Source organism: Artemia franciscana, chromosome 3 (assembly GCF_032884065.1).
Source record: "Artemia franciscana chromosome 3, ASM3288406v1, whole genome shotgun sequence".
NCBI lineage: Eukaryota > Metazoa > Arthropoda > Branchiopoda > Anostraca > Artemiidae > Artemia > Artemia franciscana.
In genome coordinates this window covers 3546155-3566197 of record NC_088865.1, presented here as the reverse complement: position 1 = coordinate 3566197, position 20043 = coordinate 3546155, and the positions used below count along the sequence as shown (strand labels likewise).

Below are 20043 nucleotides of genomic sequence, written 5' to 3'. Positions count from 1 at the left end.
TTATTTCAAATCTCGACCATATCTGTTGAAATTGGGGGGATTTGGAGGAGGAAACTGGAAAACCCTTATAAATGTCGTAGATACGGGATTGACGTAACCGGACTCTATCCGCTCTCTTTGGGGAAGTTAGGTGGTGGGGTTCAGTGCTTTGGTGAGTTTGGTGCTTCTGGACGTGCTAGGACGATGAGAATTGGTAGGCGTGTCAGGGAGCTGTACAGATTGTCTTGATAAAGTCGTTTTCCCCGATTCGACCATCTGGGGAGCTGAAGGGAGAGAAAAAATGACGTATTTTTAACTTACGAGTGGGTGATCGGATCTTAATAAATTTTGATATTTAGAAGGACCTCGTGACTCAGAGCTCTTATTTTAAATCCCGACCGGCATTATGCCTCTGATTTTCCTTTTAAAGCAATCTATTGGTTCTTAGAATTTTGCTAGAGGTCATACCATATGAGCTCTTGGCTCTTCCAACCTCGTCACAAGTACCATATGAGCTCTTAGCTCTTGTTTAATAATTCGTTCCCTTGATAAGCGGAAATCATGACATAATAAGTTTCCAATCCAACAGCTTGGTTAAAATCAGCAGAAGACAAATTTTCGAATAAAAACTTATAGAGATTTCCTTTCAGGGGAAATAATGTATTTTTTTTTTGTTTTTTATCTTTGATAATGTGAATTAATGTTTTTATTTGTAATGTATGAGCAAATCGCTCTTCTTTTCGGGTATTTAAGCGTAATCTGAATCTTAAAGACTTGGGAATAAGATTTTCAAATTTGCAAGATTCCAAGAATTTTTGTTGGTTAATAATATAAGCATGTTTTTTTGCCAAAAAAAGAGGCTAATTCTCCTGTCAATATAAAACCAGATAATTTGCATGACCTAAGAATTCTTTCTAATCTCCGCAAAGACGCGTCCATTATTATAACTAAAGCAGATAAAAGTAATTCTTTGGTTGTCATGGATACGACAGATTACGACACAAAAATTTATGCACATCTAAATGACAAAACTACATATAAAATTATAACTCACGATCATACTGATCAGTTTGATCAGATGTGCTAATTATTCGCAACTTAGACGAACTCAATTTTACTATTTACTGAAAACCAACTTAAAACAATAGATATTTACATTTTGTATCAAACCACCCCCCACAGGTTATAAATAAGATAAATTATAATTAGGATTTGAGTAATTGATATATACTTGGTATATATATATATCACTTGTTATATGGCACTTATAAAATAACAATAAGATAATCAGCACTTTATATGTAACACTTGATAAGAGTCTTGATCTAACATTGAAATTGTCATTTCAGATATTTATTCATCCTGCTATGTTAGGTATGGCATTTTGCTTTTATTGGTTTTTAGTTTCTTTCTAACTTTGAATCTTTTATTTATTGCTGGTCTTTTTTCTAGGAATCCGAATCTGATCCCAAAGATTTAGCAGGACAAAGATCATATGAGGAGATAAAAAAAGAATTTGATACACTGGATTTTGGAGTAAGAACAGAAGCAGAAATAATAACAGAATTGCATAAAGAATATATGCAAACCAAGGATGATAAAAGAAAAGTCCAAATTCTAGTAGATTTAGAATACTACGTCCATCAGATTGATAACGGACAAAACTTCCTTAAAATGGGTGGACTGAGAGATGTTATCATTCCTGGACTTAATTCGTCATTTGAGGAGATTCGTTTAAACTGTGCCTATGTTTTTGGTAGTTGCGTGCAAAATAATATAAAAGCTCAAATAATGGCATATGAAACAAACATTATTGAAATATTAGTCAGATTGATTGCAACTGACACAGTTGAGGTGAAAAACAAATGTCTCTATGGACTATCAGTCTTGAGTCTGCAGTTCCCTATTGCCCAAAAGAAGTTGGTTGAATCAGAGGCTTTATCAGAATTTGCTCTCATTGTCAGCCAAAGAGATCCGATCTTGTCTAAGCTATAGAAGAAAATAATCGTATTCCTTTACGACCTTGTTTTAGAGCCCGAACTGACAAAACAAAACTTACAATATTACCAAAATAAGAATGAAACAGACAATGTAGAGATGTATTCAGAGAAACTAAGGCAGTATAATGTTTCAAATATTAAAGGTCAACTTCTAGCAAATAATTGGTGTGACATTGCAAATACTTATTTAAAAAGAGTTTATGAAGAATCAATGACTACTGGTGAATTTGATCATGATCTAGTGGAAAAGACTTTGTATTTTATCAGCTTATTCAGTCAGAATTGTAGAGATCATTTTACTAATTCAAAAATTGTAATTGAACAGTTTCGGCGTAGCTATGATTTGTTGGCAAATGATGATGATTCTGGTTATTTTAAGAAGTTAGCCTCTCTTTGTTCTGTTATAATGTCTAAAATACGAATAAGGGATGAGCTTTAAGCTTTGTTTGAATAAATAGTATTTTTGCTAACATCATTTTGCAAACAGAACCGTATGAGTAGTAGTTACTTACACAGACTTTGAGTGGGAGAATGTGGCCGTGAAATCTTGGGACTTTTCTTTTAAAGCCATTACCATTACTCAATTTGGTTTGGCTGTTTTGGGCAGCCTACCTTTTATTGAAATACGTTCCGAAATTTTTTAATGAATACTCTTTTTTCTATAATTGTTTATATTTTATTATAGTTTTCCATAATTTTTTTTTATAAATTTTTTACTTTATTTGCTGTTCTGATGCTGTTCTTACATGCTTTATTAGCTGGTCGTATTGTTTTTATTTATGTATGTGGCTATCTTGAAGTATTAATACTCTCTGCTCTAGTGTTAAATGCTAAAAGCAATAAAAGAACATTCAGTATCAGAGGCAAACCTCTAGCGTTGCCAATATCAAAAGAGCCATAATGGTTCAGTGTATTCTTATTATTTTTCCCTAGAGTAATTTCGTAGGGAAAAGGTGGTTGCATAAACTTCAAATGCATTTCATTTGATTGAAAATTAAAGTTCTGGTCCCTTTTAGAGAGTCAAACGTGATTGGAGGGCAATTAACACCCTCCCACAGTCATTTTTTTCCAATAACATTTGATCAAAGTTTTGAGATTGCCATTTCGTTCAAGATAGCCCTAAAGTCAAATGACTATACCTCCAGGGTTGACATATCCTCTCAAAGCCCCCTAAGCAAGGGCTGTAAGTTATACAATTAGCCCATTTTTAACTTGTAAGATTTTTATTGGAGATCCTGGGTTTTCAATAAAAGCTAGGGCTAAGGTGAAACCTTAAGGAAAGGTTGAGAGGGATGTTGAACACAATAAAAACAGATTATCGAGGAACGGCTGATGGTATTGAGTAGATATTATCATGGTTTGCGGAGGAATATTTAGAGGGCAACCAGCCCCCCTTGCTCTTTTTAAATGCCCCCTATTCAATACTGGTCTAGATTTATAAGAAGTAATTTTGTTCGAAAGATCTCTTAACTATACCTCCTGGGATGACAACCCCCCCCCCCCAACCCAGGGGAAAGGATCGTAAATCATGATTAAAACAATCATATGTTATACTGACTCAAGTCATCACAACAGAAAAATGATACTACACTTCAACGGAAAGCAGAGCTCTAATTATTGGAGGTAACAAACGTAAGGATTGAATATAGTAACATGATAAAAAGTAAATAAATGACTAAAAATAACTGTTACTTTGGTGGTAGGCTTGTAGATCGTGTAGTTTGCTATTGGGTTATTGAGTCATGGATTGGTTGGCCGTCTATAGCAAATGAGCGAACTTTCTGCTTGCGATTTGTAAGAAAATTCATCAGCCAGTCTACAACAGCCTGATTGATGCCGATAGTGGATATTTTGGAGTGCAGACGACTGTGAAGAACCTTGTCAAAGGCCTTAGCAAAGTCCATCAGAATTAGGTCAACTGGGTGGTCAATTAGGTCTGTGATTTCCTCGTATGATTCCAAGAGGTTTGTTTCAATTGATTTTCCTGACTGGCAGCCATTCTAATTGGGAGACAAGATTTTGTTGGTTGTCAAATGCTTAAAGGATGGAATTTATTGACTATGCGCTCAAGTATTTTGACGACAACGGAGGTCAGGCTAATAGGCTGATAGTTTTCAGGCTTAGAACGATTACCTTTCTTGAAAACTGGTGTAATGTTGACTATTTTCCAGTCTGCTGGCAGCTCTCTAGAAGTAAGTGATATCTGGAAAATTCTCCTAAGCGGTTCTGCTATGATAGCTGCAGTTTCTTTTAATAGCCTGGGATGTAAGTTATCTGGTCCTGGCGATTTGTTAATATCTAATTTCTATAAATGTCTGAGAACCTCTGTAAGCGATAGAGTGATGCTTTCCATTGGGAATTTTACAGGTCAACAGGGTAAAGGACCATCGAGTTCAGTGGTGAAAACATGCCTCGTCTATTATGGTCTTGGCTAGAGACATATCGCCAACATTTCTTTAGATTTGTCTTAGCTTCGTCTGCAAGTTTAGAATCGAAGCTCGTATATAAATCGCCTGTTAAATTTTTAAGTTTGTTCCTCCTCTTTAAAAATTGTTCTATATTTTCTGGGGATGGATGCTTTTTGTACTTCCTCCTTTGTCTGTTTTTTCGGTTAATTTCCTTCTTAATGTCTTTTTTCATTGTTGGTGGTGTTCGTGGTTTTGGGATGAGCTTGCCCGAAGTGTACTGTTCAGCTTTATTTAGCAGTAATTCTTTGAAGCATTGCCATTGTTGTTCTAAAGAGCCGATTAGGACATCATACCTGGAGATGTTGCTGAGATCCATTCTAATCCTCTCATAGTCTATGAAGGTTCTTTTGAAGTATCCTTTAGTTACTTTGAGGAATGTTGTTTTTATTTCTATGGTAACATGGTCACTTTTCCCGATTGGGGGGCATGTACTTAGTATAAAGAAGGGATTCTGGTCTTCTAAGAAATATTAGGTCTAGGAGGCTTGGAAGATGCCCGTTCATGAAATGGGTCAGTTGGTCGACAATTTGGCTTAGGTTCATCATGGATCATATCTTTATTGGATTCACAGTATCAGAGGTGACATTAGGGGAATTGGTCTTTCCAGGGGATGGTCGGCAGGTTGAAGTCGCCCGCAATTAATAATAAGTCACCCTTATTGGTGTCTGCAATCTTCCGAATGAGCTCAGCTAGCTTTGCATCTGTTTGGTCGTGTGAAGGTGATGATGGGCTTCTGTACACACAGCCGATTCTAACAGTGGGATGGTTTTTACTCTGTGGAACTGAAATATCAAAAAATATAGTTTGGGCGTAAGGGCATCCACTGGGATGCTCAATAGGGTGAAAACATACGAGGATTTGACTAATGCAAGTGTTCCACAGCGGCAATGACCGGATGATAGATTGGATATAGTCTGGTAACCTTGAAGATTAACACGTGAGTCTAGGAGCGGGTTTCTTGAGTTCTTAGGACAGACCTCAGTAAGGAGTATAACATCATAGTTATTTGCGTTTTCAGCTCGTTGATTTTGTCAGGAAGCTGGTCAACGTTTGCGATTAGAGTGGACAAATCTTGGCTTACTTGCTTCCTTTTTGAGTTAGATACTTGATAGTTGTAGATATTTCGGACCGGCTGTCGCACCGCTTATAGATGTCGGTGGTACCTCTCACCGCTCTTTCTCTTTACGCATCTTCTCTTCCTATGCAGGTGTAAAACCATTTTTTATGTTAAAGGTCTTCCTAATATCCTCAAGTGATTTTCCTTTTATCATATTTGCTACTGTTTTGCAAGTTACGACCAGAAGACCTTTGATATCGAGATAATTAGCTGCTAAGATTATTTCAAAAAGCGTTCCTTGGTCGACTTTAAGAAAGTTATAATCCCAACTACAAATTTCATGACTACTTTTATCCGTCGGCTCATCAACCTCTGGGGGTGGCGCATCGTCTTTGTGGTATTTGGTCCACTCGAGAACTTTTTTAAGTATGGCTGAGCTTACATTTGGTAAAGATACAATTTCTTCGTCATTTTCATCCATCCCAAGAACTTCAAGCATGGTTTTAATTAAACCTGAACATGTTGCTACCTCGACATCAACATCAAATATTTCCCCATCCGATGTTTGAAGCTTGATTATCTTACTCATTTTGTAGTCTCTTTAGTGCTAGTACACCTTATATAATAATGAAGACGTCATAAATAATGTCATGAAAGGTAGCGTCATAATATAACGTTTTTCTACGTCATATAGGGTTCTAATAAAACTATGATGACATTGATTATCTTTTATATGAAAATGAAGTTCTTTTTTTATTTTTTTTAATTATTTCATTATTAATACCCTTTCGTTTTGCAAACAAGGTTTTAGTTACTTTGTGCAGTCTTTGTTAGATTTTATTAATGACGCATACCACCAAATAGTATTTAATTAAATTTAGGTTTATCAAGGGAATCTGTCCGTACTACCATAAAAGACAACTGGGAGACAAAAATCTTCATCTCGTAATAACAAGAAGGAAAATTTAAAATCCTAACTTGTTTTGGCTGTCGAAATGATATTTCTGGATTGGGCTGTCACAAGGGGGCTGCAAAACAAATTATTTACTTCTTTCTCTTGTCAAAATTTGTTTCCGAGTCTTGCTATGACACTGAGGAGAAGAAATCAATATTATTACTTTTTTGGCTGTATGTTTTGGTTTTTTGGATTTGCTTTTTTGCAAAGCGGGGTGGTTTTTACTGATTTCTGACTTAAGTCCCACCCCGCCTTGGTGGTTGTCTCGGGGCCACTTTCCTCACGAACGAATGTATTTGTCTCTGGAACGAATGTACTGCTCTCTGTTTTGTGCCATTCTGAGAAGACCAGGGAGGTCTCAGTCAGAGAAGTTCTCCTTCCAGCGCTTCGGAGGGCGAGAACAGTGGATGCGACCTTCGAAGGCAATTTTCGGTAGTTGGTCATTGCACATGTGCTGGACGTGGCAAAGCCACCTGAATAGATGGACACGGACCCTGTTCAGGATGGTAGTGGTATAGTGCAGTCTTTTGAGTAGGTCAGCATTTGAGACTCGATCTACGCATATTATGCCAGTGGTTCGACGCAACAGCTTTGTCTCAAACGCGGCGAGTCGCCTGGAGTCATCTACTCTCGCTGTCCATGTTTTACAGCCGTCCATAGCTATAGGAATGATGATGGAGCATACTAGTGCAAGTTTTAGCTTCACGGAGATTCAATTTTGCTTCCATATTGGCATCAAAGCTTTGAAGCTGGCGCTACCCAGAGTGAGGCGTCTTTTGATTTCCACTGAGTGATTATTGTCGCTTGTGATCTGGCTCACCAGATATATGAACCTGTCTAAGCATTCTATATCTGCTCTATCAAGCTTCATTTTTGGTGGGGATGGGCTATTGAACATTGACACGCGCATGGCTTTCGTTTTATCCTCGTTGATTTTCATTCTGATGGTTCCTGTAACTACTTCCATGTTATCTGCTTTAGTTTGGACTTCAGCAACGGATCCAGTGAGTATGTCGATGTCGTCTTCGTATGCCAGCTTGTCGATTACGATCCCTCCTATCATTGTCCCACTAGTTGCTTCAACATGCGTCATTACACGATGGAGGAAGAGATTAAACATGTGAGGTGAGAGGATGCATCCTTGCAAAACACCAACAGAAGTTTGGAATTCTTCGGTAGTTCCCTCAGCTGTTTGTACTTGGCTCTGAATAGCTCATACATGTTACGAATGAATGATACAATACTTGACGGGACGCCGTAAAACAGTAATATATGCCAAAGGCCCTCTCTCCAAATTAAGTCGAAAGATTGTTTGAAGTCAATGAAGAATTGATAGAGGTCCTGACCGTATTCAAGGTATTTTTCTATTTCTTGACGGATGACAAAAATCTGGTCTATCGTTGAGCAGTTCGCTCGGAAACCCGCCTGACACTTAGGGATGATGTGGCTGGTTAATACTTTTATTCTGTCCAGTGGTATCTTGGTCAACACTTTGGCATGTTGGATTGTCAGGCTGATTGGACGGTAATATTCACATTCGGCTTTGGACCCTTTCTTGTGCAGTAGAATTATGGTAGCGGAATACCTCGTTTTCGGGAAATATTCCTTCTGCCAGGCAGCTGTGGTAATTCTGTGGCAGAGGTCTGTTACGACTTCTGTTTTGACTTTCAGGAGTTCTGCTTGCAATTCATCTGGTCCAGGCGATTGATTTGATTTGAGTGACTTCAAGGCAACTTCAACCTCGCTTCTGAGTGGTGGTGGGCTTGGTTCCAATAGGGAGATGTCTGTTAAGTCTACGGTTAATTGTATTATTAATAAATAAAAGAGGATACCCATTTCCAAAAAGTATCTCCCTGATAAAGTCTAGTTCAGCTGTGATGTAGAAATCAGAACAAATTTTTAGGGCATGATCGACGAGAGATATTACGACACCTCTTTTAACTTGTGATGAGTGGTTTGATTCAAAATGTAAATATCTATTATTTTGTGTTGGTTTTCTGTAAATAGTAAAATTGAGTTTATCAAGCTACGTATAGTTAGCACATCTAGGAATGAGATTTTGTTTGCCATTTCAATTTCTGAAGTAAACTTTAAATTCCTATCATATGTATTAAGGTGATCTAAAAAACCCTAAGTTATTTCCCCCATAGTTCCAAAGTGGTATTACGTCATCCATGTAACGTCCCCAAAAGATATGTTTAAAAAAATACGAATTTAATGCCCAATTTTCGATATGCTCTACATAAATATTCGCCAGTAACCCAGAGAGAGGCGCACCCATGGGTAAGCCATTTGTTTGTTGGTAGAAGGGATTACGGAATTGGAAATACATTGAGTACTTGTTACAAAGTTTAACCAAGGTCTTTAAAACGTCGCAATCTAATTCTGTTGCTGAAACTTCTATTAAGTCATAATTTTCATTTATTTTCTAATAATTTCTCGGATTCTGCTACATTAATATTTGTATACATAGACACAATGTCAAAGCTACTGATAATTGTATTTTCTGAAATATTTACGCCTTTGAGTTTTTCAATTAAATCAACCGGATCACATATACAAGATTTTTGAGAAATAAAGCAAACGTTTGAAGGCTGTACATAACCATTTTCCAATGTTGGAGGCGGGGGCTTTCGTACAAGCTACAATGGGCCTTAAAGGAATGCCTTGCTTATGTAATTTTGGTAGACCATAAAATTTTGGACAAAAGCTGCCCCGGGGGAAAATTTTACTATATAATTGTGGAGTAATTTTACTATTTTGTTTTAATCATTTAATTCTTTTATAATTTTGTTAGCAAACTGATCAGTATGATCGTGGGTTATAGTTTTATATGTGGTTTTGTCATTTAGATGAGCATAAATTTTTGGGTTGAAATCTGTCGTATCCATGATAAAGTTGTCCTGCTTTAATTATAATAATTTTTCTGCTTTAGTTATAATAATGGACGGGTCTTTGCGAAGATTAGATAGAATTCTTAGGTCAGGCAAGTTATCTGGTTTTATATTGGCGGTAGAATTAGCCTTTTTTTATTATTGTAAAGGGTGTCAATAAGACTAGCCCCAACTTCGACTGGGTTGAAAATGGATGAATAAAATTTGTACAAAGAAGACTCTAGAGAGGAAATCAAATCCGCCACAGGAACTTGTTTCAGAAGAAAAGAGGGTTATTCATTGATGATTCATTTCGTAGGTTTTCCAATTTTTATGGCACTTGGTATTAACCAAGTGACATATAGCGATCGCAAATTCTGTCGGTCTGTCCCGGTTTTGCTCCTTTAGGCACTTTCAGGTAAGCTAGGACGATGAAATTTTGCAGGCGTATCAGGGATCGGACCAGATTAAATTAGAAATAGTTGTTTTCCCGATTTGACCATCTGGGGGGAGGAGTGGGGGGCCGGTTAATTTGGAAAAAATGAAGTATTTTAAACTGACGAACGGGTGATGGGATCTTAATGGAATTTGATGTTCGAAAGGATTGGTGGGGAAAATATATACGTCATTGACATAACCGGAACGGATCTGCTCTGTTTGAGGAAGTTGGGGGGAGGGTTAATTCTGCAAAATTAGAAAAATAAGGTATTGTTAAATTACGAAGGAGTGATCGGATCTTAATGAAATTTAAAGTTCGGAAGGATATCGTGTCTCAGAGTTCTTATTTTAAATCCCGACTGGATCCGGTGACATTAGGGGGATTGAGGGGAGAACCTAAAATCTTGGAAAACGCTTAGAGTGGAGGGATCGGGGTGAAACGTGGTGGGAAAAATAAGCACAAGTTCTAGATTCGTGATTGACATAACCGAAACGGATCCGCTCTCTTTGGGGTAGTTGGGGGGGGGGGTTAGGGTTAATTCTGAAAAATTAGAAAATGAGGTATTTTTAACTTACGAAGGAGTGATCGGATATTAATGAAATTTGAAGTTTGGAAGGATATCGTGTCTCAGATTTCTTATTTTAAATCCCGACTGGATCCGGTGACATTAGGGGGATTGAGGGGAGAGCCTAAAATCTTGGAAAACGCTTAGAGTGGAGGGATCGGGGTGAAACGTGGTGGGAAAAATAAGCACAAGTTCTAGATTCGTGATTGACATAACCGAAACGGATCCGCTCTCTTTGGGGTAGTTGGGGGGGGGGTTAGGGTTAATTCTGAAAAATTAGAAAATGAGGTATTTTTAACTTACGAAGGAGTGATCGGATCTTAATGAAATTTGGGGTGGAACCTAAAATCTTGGAAAATGCCTAGAGAGGAGGGTGTAAACAGCGGAAGCGGAAAAGCGGAAGTGGGATTTTCTGTGTTTCTGTCAAATATTCATATTCTGGTTAAACTATTAATATTTCAAATTCTAAGTAAACTGATTATTTAGGGATGTCAGTTTCCTGTACCATGTTCCGTGTTTTATAAAATATAAGTTAGAGTTGCAAATTAGCCGAGTCAGTCGAGATTCGGATTCTGTCCTCAACGTTGTATTATATTTATAAATAAACATTTTTATTACACTTTATGAGAGTTAGAGATCCTAGATATCCTCTACCGGTCGAACCCTATACTGTAGGCCAACGCTACCGTAATGTTCTAAAGAAGAGAACGCAGAGAGAGAAGATGAGAAGAGGAGCCTTTACAAGGGATCCGGATGAAACTTGGTGGGAAAAATAAGCACAAGTCGTAGATACAGGATTGACATAGCTGGAACGGATCTGCTCTCTTGGGGGGGAGGGTCAATTCTAAAAAATTAGAAAAAATGAGGTATTTTTAACTTACGAAAGAGTGATCGTATCTTAATGAAATTTCGTATTTAGAAGGAACTCGAGACTCAGATCTCTTATTTCTAATTCCAACCGGATCGAGTGTCATTAGGAGGGGGGGGGGTTGATCTTGGAAAACGCTTAAAGCGGAGAGATCAGGATCAAACTTGGTGGAAAGAATAAGCACAAGTCCAAGATAGGTGACTGACATAAACAGACCGGATCCGCTCTCTTTGGTGGAGTTGAAGGGGGGGAGTAATTCGGAAAAATTTAGAAAAAATAAGGTTTTTGTAACTTACGAACGGGTGATCAGATCTTAATGAAATATAATATCTAGAAGGATGTTGTGCTTTAGAACTCTCATTTAAATTCTGACCAGATCAGGTGACATTGAAGGGAGTTGGAGGGGGAAACCGGAATTCTTGGAAAACGTGACAATCGAGGTATCTTACGTATGGGTGATCGGATCTTAATGAAACTTGATATATAGAAGAATCTTATGTCTCAGATGCTCCATTTTCAATTCAAATCGGATCTGGGGACATAAAGGGTTGGAGGGGGAAACGGAAATCTTGGAAACCAGAAATCTCGAAAAACGCTTAGAGTGGAGAGATTGGGAAGAAATTTGATAGGAAGTATAAGCACAAGTTATAGATACGAGATTGACATAATTGGTACGGATCCTTTGGGGGAGCTGGGGGTTGTTAATTTGAAAAAATTAGAAAAATCTAGGTATTTTTAAATTAAGAACGGGTGACCGGATCTTAATGAAATTTGATGTTTAGAAGGAGCTCATGTCTCAGAGCTCTTATTTCAAATCTCGACCATATCTGTTGACATTGGGGGGAGTTGGAGGAGGAAACTGGAAAACCCTTATAAATGTCGTAGATACGGGATTGACGTAACCGGACTCTATCCGCTCTCTTTGGGGAAGTTAGGTGGTGGGGTTCAGTGCTTTGGTGAGTTTGGTGCTTCTGGACGTGCTAGGACGATGAGAATTGGTAGGCGTGTCAGGGAGCTGTACAGATTGTCTTGATAAAGTCGTTTTCCCCGATTCGACCATCTGGGGAGCTGAAGGGAGAGAAAAAATGACGTATTTTTAACTTACGAGTGGGTGATCGGATCTTAATAAATTTTGATATTTAGAAGGACCTCGTGACTCAGAGCTCTTATGTTAAATCCCGACCGGCATTATGCCTCTGATTTACCTTTTAAAGCAATCTATTGGTTCTTAGAATTTTGCTAGAGGTCATACCATATGAGCTCTTGGCTCTTCCAACCTCGTCACAAGTACCATATGAGCTCTTAAATCTTGTTTAATAATTCGTTCCCTTGATAAGCGGAAATCATGACTTAATAAGTTTCCAATCCAACAGCTTGGTTAAAATCAGCAGAAGACAAATTTTCGAATAAAAACTTATAGAGATTTCCTTTCAGGGGAAATAATGTATTTTTTTTTTATCTTTGATAATGTGAATTAATGTTTTTATTTGTAATGTATGAGCAAATCGCTCTTCTTTTCGGGTATTTAAGCGTAATCTGAATCTTAAAGACTTGGGAATAAGATTTTCAAATTTGCAAGATTCCAAGAATTTTTGTTGGTTAATAATATAAGCATGTTTTTTTGCCAAAAAAAGAGGCTAATTCTCCTGTTAATATAAAACCAGATAATTTGCATGACCTAAGAATTCTATCTAATCTCCGCAAAGACGCGTCCATTATTATAACTAAAGCAGATAAAAGTAATTCTTTGGTTGTCATGGATACGACAGATTACGACACAAAAATTTATGCACATCTAAATGACAAAACTACATATAAAATTATAACTCACGATCTTACTGATCAGTTTGATCAGATGTGCTAATTATTCGCAACTTAGACGAACTCAATTTTACTATTTACTGAAAACCAACTTAAAACAATAGATATTTACATTTTGTATCAAACCACCCCCCACAGGTTATAAATAAGATAAATTATAAAAAGGATTTGAGTAATTGATATATACTTGGTATATATATATCACTTGTTATATGGCACTTATAAAATAACAATAAGATAATCAGCACTTTATATGTAACACTTGATAAGAGTCTTAATCTAACATTGAAATTGTCATTTCAGATATTTATTCATCCTGCTATGTTAGGTATGGCATTTTGCTTTTATTGGTTTTTAGTTTCTTTCTAACTTTGAATCTTTTAATTTATTGCTGGTCTTTTTTCTAGGAATCCGAATCTGATCCCAAAGATTTAGCAGGACAAAGATCATATGAGGAGATAAAAAAAGAATTTGATACACTGGATTTTGGAGTAAGAACAGAAGCAGAAATAATAACAGAATTGCATAAAGACTATATGCAAACCAAGGATGATAAAAGAAAAGTCCAAATTCTAGTAGATTTAGAATACTACGTCCATCAGATTGATAACGGACTGAACTTCCTTAAAATGGGTGGACTGAGAGATATTATCATTCCTGGACTTAATTCATCATTTGAGGATTTTCGTTTAAACTGTGCCTATGTTTTTGGTAATTGTGTGCAAAATAATATAAAAGCTCAAATAATGGCCTATGAAACAAAGATTATTGAAATATTAGTCAGATTGATTGCAACTGACACAGTTGAGGTGAAAAACAAATGTCTCTATGGACTATCAGTCTTGTGTCTGCAGTTCCCTATTGCCCAAAAGAAGTTGGTTGAATCAGGGGCTTTATCAGAATTTGCTCTCATTGTCAGCCAAAGAGATCCGATCTTGTCTAAGCTACAGAAGAAAATAATCGTATTCCTTTACGACCTTGTTTTAGAGCCCGAACTGACAAAACAAAACTTACAATATTACCAAAATCAGAATGAAACAGACAATGTAGAGATGTATTCAGAGAAACTAAGGCAGTATAATGTTTCAAATATTAAAGGTCAACTTCTAGCAAATAATTGGTGTTACGTTGCAAATACTTATTTAAAAAGAGTTTATGAAGAATCAATAACTATTGGTTAATTTGATCGTGATCTAGTGGAAAAGACTTTGTATTTTATCAGCTTATTCAGTCAGAATTGTAGAGATCATTTTACTAATTCAAAAATTGTAATTGAACAGTTTCGGCGTAGCTATGATTTGTTGGCAAATGATGATGATTCTGGTTATTTTAAGAAGTTAGCCTCTCTTTGTTCTGTTATAATGTCTAAAATACGAATAAGGGATGAGCTTTAAGCTTTGTTTGAATAAATAGTATTTTTGCTAACATCATTTTGCAAACAGAACCGTATGAGTAGTAGTTACTTACACAGACTTTGAGTGGGAGAATGTGGCCGTGAAATCTTGGGACTTTTCTTTTAAAGCCATTACCATTACTCAATTTGGTTTGGCTGTTTTGTGCAGCCTACCTTTTTTTGAAATACGTTCCGAAATTTTTTAATGAATACCCTTTTATCTATAATTGTTTATATTTTATTATAGTTTTCCATAATTTTTTTTTATAAATTTTTTACTTTATTTGCTGTTCTGATGCTGTTCTTACATGCTTTATTAGCTGGTCGTATTGTTTTTTTGTTTTTTTTTGGCTATCTTGAAGTATTAATACTCTCTGCTCTAGTGTTAAATGCTAAAAGCAATAAAAGAACATTCAGTATCAGAGGCAAACCTCTAGCGTTGCCAATATCAAAAGAGCCATAATGGTTCAGTGTATTCTTATTATTTTTCCCTAGAGTAATTTCGTAGGGAAAAGGTGGTTGCATAAACTTCAAATGCATTTCATTTGATTGAAAATTAAAGTTCTGGTCCCTTTTAGAGAGTCAAAAGTGATCGGAGGGCAATTAACGCCCTCCCACAGTCATTTTTTTTCCCAATAACATTTGATCAAAGTTTTGAGATTGCCATTTCGTTCAAGATAGCCCTAAAGTCAAATGACTATACCTCCAGGGTTGACATATCCTCTCAAAGCCCCCTAAGCAAGGGCTGTAAGTTATACAATTAGCCCATTTTTAACTTGTAAGATTTTTATTGGAGATCCTGCGTTTTCAATAAAAGCTAGGGCTAAGGTGAAACCTTAAGGAAAGGTTGAGAGGGATGTTGAACACAATAAAAACAGATTATCGAGGAACGGCTGATGGTATTGAGTAGATATTATCATGGTTTGCTGAGGAATATTTAGAGGGCAACCAGCCCCCCTTGCTCTTTTTAAATGCCCCCTCTTCAATACTGGTCTAGATTTATAAGAAGTAATTTTGTTCGAAAGATCTCTTACTATACCTCCTGGGATGACACCCCCCCCCAACCCAGGGGAAAGGATCGTAAATCATGATTAAAACAATCATATGTTATACTGACTCAAGTCATCACAACAGAAAAATGATACTACACTTCAACGGAAAGCAGAGCTCTAATTATTGGAGGTAACAAACGTAAGGATTGAATATAGTAACATGATAAAAAGTAAATAAATGACTAAAAATAACTGTTACTTTGGTGGTAGGCTTGTAGATCGTGTAGTTTGCTATTGGGTTATTGAGTCATGGATTGGTTGGCCGTCTATAGCAAATGAGCGAACTTTCTGCTTGCGATTTGTAAGAAAATTCATCAGCCAGTCTACAACAGCCTGATTGATGCCGATAGTGGATATTTTGGAGTGCAGACGACTGTGAAGAACCTTGTCAAAGGCCTTAGCAAAGTCCAGCAGAATTAGGTCAACTGGGTGGTCAATTAGGTCTGTGATTTCCTCGTATGATTCCAAGAGGTTTGTTTCAATTGATTTCCCTGACTGGAAGCCATTCTAATTGGGAGACAAGATTTTGTTGGTTGTCAAATGCTTAAAGGATGGAATTTATTGACTATGCGCTCAAGTATTTTGACGACAACGGAGGTCAGGCTAATAGGCTGATAGTTTTCAGGCTTAGAAGGATTGCCTTTCTTGAAAGCTGGTGTAATGTTGACTATTTTCCAGTCTGCTGGCAGCTCTCTAGAAGTAAGTGATATCTGGAAAATTCTCCTAAGCGGTTCTGCTATGATAGCTGCAGTTTCTTTTAATAGCCTGGGATGTAAGTTATCTGGTCCTGGCGATTTGTTAATATCTAATTTCTGTAAGTGTCTGAGAACCTCTGTAAGCGATAGAGTGATGCTTTCCATTGGGAATTTTACAGGTCAAGAGGGTAAAGGACCATCGAGTTCAGTGGTGAAAACATGCCTCGTCTATTATGGTCTTGGCTAGAGACATATCGCCAACATTTCTTTAGATTTGTCTTAGCTTCGTCTGCAAGTTTAGAATCGAAGCTCGTATATAAATCGCCTGTTAAATTTTTAAGTTTGTTCCTCCTCTTTAAAAATTGTTCTATATTTTCTGGGGATGGATGCTTTTTGTACTTCCTCCTTTGTCTGTTTTTTCGGTTAATTTCCTTCTTAATGTCTTTTTTCATTGTTGGTGGTGTTCGTGGTTTTGGGATGAGCTTGCCCGAAGTGTACTGTTCAGCTTTATTTAGCAGTAATTCTTTGAAGCATTGCCATTGTTGTTCTAAAGAGCCGATTAGGACATCATACCTGGAGATGTTGCTGAGATCCATTCTAATCCTCTCATAGTCTATGAGGGTTCTTTTGAAGTATCCTTTAGTTACTTTGAGGAATGTTGTTTTTATTTCTATGGTAACATGGTCACTTTTCCCGATTGGGGGGCATGTACTTAGTATAAAGAAGGGATTCTGGTCTTCTAAGAAATATTAGGTCTAGGAGGCTTGGAAGATGCCCGTTCATGAAATGGGTCAGTTGGTCGACAATTTGGCTTAGGTTCATCATGGATCATATCTTTATTGGATTCACAGTATCAGAGGTGACATTAGGGGAATTGGTCTTTCCAGGGGATGGTCGGCAGGTTGAAGTCGCCCGCAATTAACAAGTCACCCTTATTGGTGTCTGCAATCTTCCGAATGAGCTCAGCTAGCTTTGCATCTGTTTGGTCGTGTGAAGGTGATGATGGGCTTCTGTACACACAGCCGATTCCAACAGTTGGATGGTTTTTACTATGTGGAACTGAAATATCAAAAAATATAGTTTGGGCGTAAGGGCATCCACTGGGATGCTCAATAGGGTGAAAACATACGAGGATTTGACTAATGCAAGTGTTCTACAGCGGCAATAACCGGATGATAGATTGGATATAGTCTGGTAACCTTGAAGATTAACACGTGAGTCTAGGAGCGGGTTTCTTAAGTTCTTAGGACAGACCTCAGTAAGGAGTATAACATCATAGTTATTTGCGTTTTCAGCTCGTTGATTTTGTCAGGAAGTTGGTCAACGTTTGCGATTAGAGTGGACAAATCTTGGCTTACTTGCTTCCTTTTTGAGTTAGATACTTGATAGTTGTAGATATTTCGGACCGGCTTTCGCTCCACTTATAGATGTCGGTGGCACCTCGCACCGCTCTTTCTCTTTACGCATCTTCTCTTCCTATGCAGGTGTAAAACCACTTTTTATGTTAAAGGTCTTCCTAATATTCTCAGGTGATTTCCCTTTTATCATATTTGCTACTGTTTTGCAAGTTACGACCAGAAGACCTTTGATATCGAGATAATTAGCTGCTAAGATTATTTCAAAAAGCGTTCCTTGGTCGACTTTAAGAAAGTTATAATCCCAACTACAAATTTCAAGACTACTTATATCCGTCGGCTCATCAAGCTCTGGGGGTGGAGCATTGTCTTTGTGGTATTTGGTCCACTCGAGAACTTTTTTAAGTATGGCTGAGCTTACATTTGGTAAAGATACAATTTCTTTGTCACTTTCATCCATCCCAAGAACTTCAAGCATGGTTTTAATTAAACCTGAACATGTTGCTACCTCGACATCAACATCAAATATTTCCCCATCCGATGTTTGAAGCTTGATTATCTTACTCATTTTGTAGTCTCTTTAGTGCTAGTACACCTTATATAATAATGAAGACGTCATAAATAATGTCATGAAAGGTAGCGTCATAATATAACGTTTTTCTACGTCATATAGGGTTCTAATAAAACTATGATGACATTGATTATCTTTTATATGAAAATGAAGTTCTTTTTTTATTTTTTTTAATAATTTCATTATTAATACCTTTCGTTTTGCAAACAAGGTTTTAGTTACTTTGTGCAGTCTTTGTTAGATTTTATTAATGACGCATACCACCAAATAGTATTTAATTAAATTTAGGTTTATCAAGGGAATCTGTCCGTACTACCATAAAAGACAACTGGGAGACAAAAATCTTCATCTCGTAATAACAAGAAGGAAAATTTAAAATCCTAACTTCTTTAGGCTGTCGAAATGATATTTCAGGATTGGGCTGTCACAAGGGGGCTGCAAAACAAATTATTTTTTTCTTTCTCTTGTCAAAATTTGTTTCCGAGTCTTGCTATGACACTGAGGAGAAGAAATTAATATTATTACTTTTTTGGCTGTATGTTTTGGTTTTTTGGATTTGCTTTTTTGCAAAGCGGGGTGGTTTTTACTGATTTCTGACTTAAGTCCCACCCCGCCTTGGTGGTTGTCTCGGGGCCACTTTCCTCACGAACGAATGTATTTGTCTCTGGAACGAATGTACAGCTCTCTGTTTTGTGCCATTCTGAGAAGACCAGGGAGGTCTCAGTCAGAGAAGTTCTCCTTCCAGCGCTTCGGAGGGCGAGAACAGTGGATGCGACCTTCGAAGGCAATTTTCGGTAGTTGGTCATTGCACATGTGTTGGACGTGGCAAAGCCACCTGAATAGATGGACACAGACCCTGTTCAGGATGGTAGTGGTATAGTGCAGTCTTTTGAGTAGGTCAGCATTTGAGACTCGATCTACGCATATTATGCCAGTGGTTCGACGCAACAGCTTTGTCTCAAACGCGGCGAGTCGCCTGGAGTCATCTACTCTCGCTGTCCATGTTTTACAGCCGTCCATAGCTATAGGAATGATGATGGAGCATACTAGTGCAAGTTTTAGCTTCACGGAGATTCAATTTTGCTTCCATATTGGCATCAAAGCTTTGAAGCTGGCGCTACCCAGAGTGAGGCGTCTTTTGATTTCCACTGAGTGATTATTGTCGCTTGTGATCTGGCTCACCAGATATATGAAGCTGTCTAAGCATTCTATATCTGCTCTATCAAGCTTTATTTTTGGTGGGGATGGGCTATTGACACGCGCATGGCTTTCGTTTTATCCTTGTTGATTTTCATTCTGATGGTTCCTGTAACTACTTCCATGTTATCTGCTTTAGTTTGGACTTCAGCAACGGATCCAGTGAGTATGTCGATGTCGTCTTCGTATGCCAGCTAGTCGATTACGATCCCTCCTATCATTGTCCCACTAGTTGCTTCAACATGCGTCATTACACGATGGAGGAAGAGATTAAACATGTGAGGTGAGAGGATGCATCCTTGCAAAACACCAACAGAAGTTTGGAATTCTTCGGTAGTTCCCTCAGCTGTTTGTACTTGGCTCTGAACAGCTCATACATGTTACGAATGAGTGATACAATACTTGACGGGACGCCGTAAAACAGTAATATATGCCAAAGGCCCTCTCTCCAAATTAAGTCGAAAGCTTGTTTGAAGTCAATGAAGAATTGATAGAGGTCCTGACCGTATTCAAGGTATTTTTCTATTTCTTGACGGATGACAAAAATCTGGTCTATCGTTGAGCAGTTCGCTCGGAAACCCGCCTGACACTTGGGGATGATGTGGCTGGTTAATACTTTTATTCTGTCCAGTGGTATCTTGGTCAACACTTTGGCATGTTGGATTGTCAGGCTGATTGGACGGTAATTGTCACATTCGGCTTTGGACCCTTTCTTGTGCAGTAGAATTATGGTAGCGGAATACCTCGTTTTCGGG

At 37.6% G+C, this 20043-nt stretch overlaps 4 protein-coding genes across 7 annotated transcripts in view; 2 read left to right on the top strand and 2 right to left on the bottom strand.

Moving 5' to 3' along the window:
• The window catches only part of LOC136024761 (nucleotide exchange factor SIL1-like), a 34467-nt gene that overhangs the window by 9390 nt on the left and 5034 nt on the right, over nucleotides 1-20043 (top strand). The window contains exons 2-3 of one of the 4 annotated variants that reach the window (XR_010616902.1): nucleotides 1432-2360; nucleotides 13433-14361. Coding sequence is in view for 1 of the 4 variants with exons in the window: in XM_065700212.1 (XP_065556284.1) it covers nucleotides 1432-1459 (28 nt within the window). In the remaining 3 variants the exon portion in view is untranslated. Of the gene's footprint in view, nucleotides 1-1431; nucleotides 2450-13432; nucleotides 14451-20043 lie in introns of those variants that run through there. The other 3 variants (XR_010616901.1, XR_010616900.1, XM_065700212.1) reach the window with 3 other exon arrangements.
• LOC136024694 (S-phase kinase-associated protein 1-like) lies at nucleotides 5647-6093 on the bottom strand. Its single transcript, XM_065700111.1, has one exon. It carries the CDS (start codon nucleotides 6091-6093, stop codon nucleotides 5647-5649), a length of 447 nt encoding a protein of 148 aa, XP_065556183.1.
• Nucleotides 9403-14206, top strand: LOC136024693 (nucleotide exchange factor SIL1-like). The gene is made up of 2 exons (XM_065700110.1): nucleotides 9403-9471; nucleotides 13433-14206. Exons 1-2 carry the CDS (start codon nucleotides 9403-9405, stop codon nucleotides 14204-14206), a joined length of 843 nt encoding a protein of 280 aa, XP_065556182.1.
• Nucleotides 17642-18088, bottom strand: LOC136024692 (S-phase kinase-associated protein 1-like). The gene has a single exon (XM_065700109.1). The coding sequence runs from the start codon at nucleotides 18086-18088 to the stop codon at nucleotides 17642-17644; it is 447 nt and encodes a 148-aa protein (XP_065556181.1).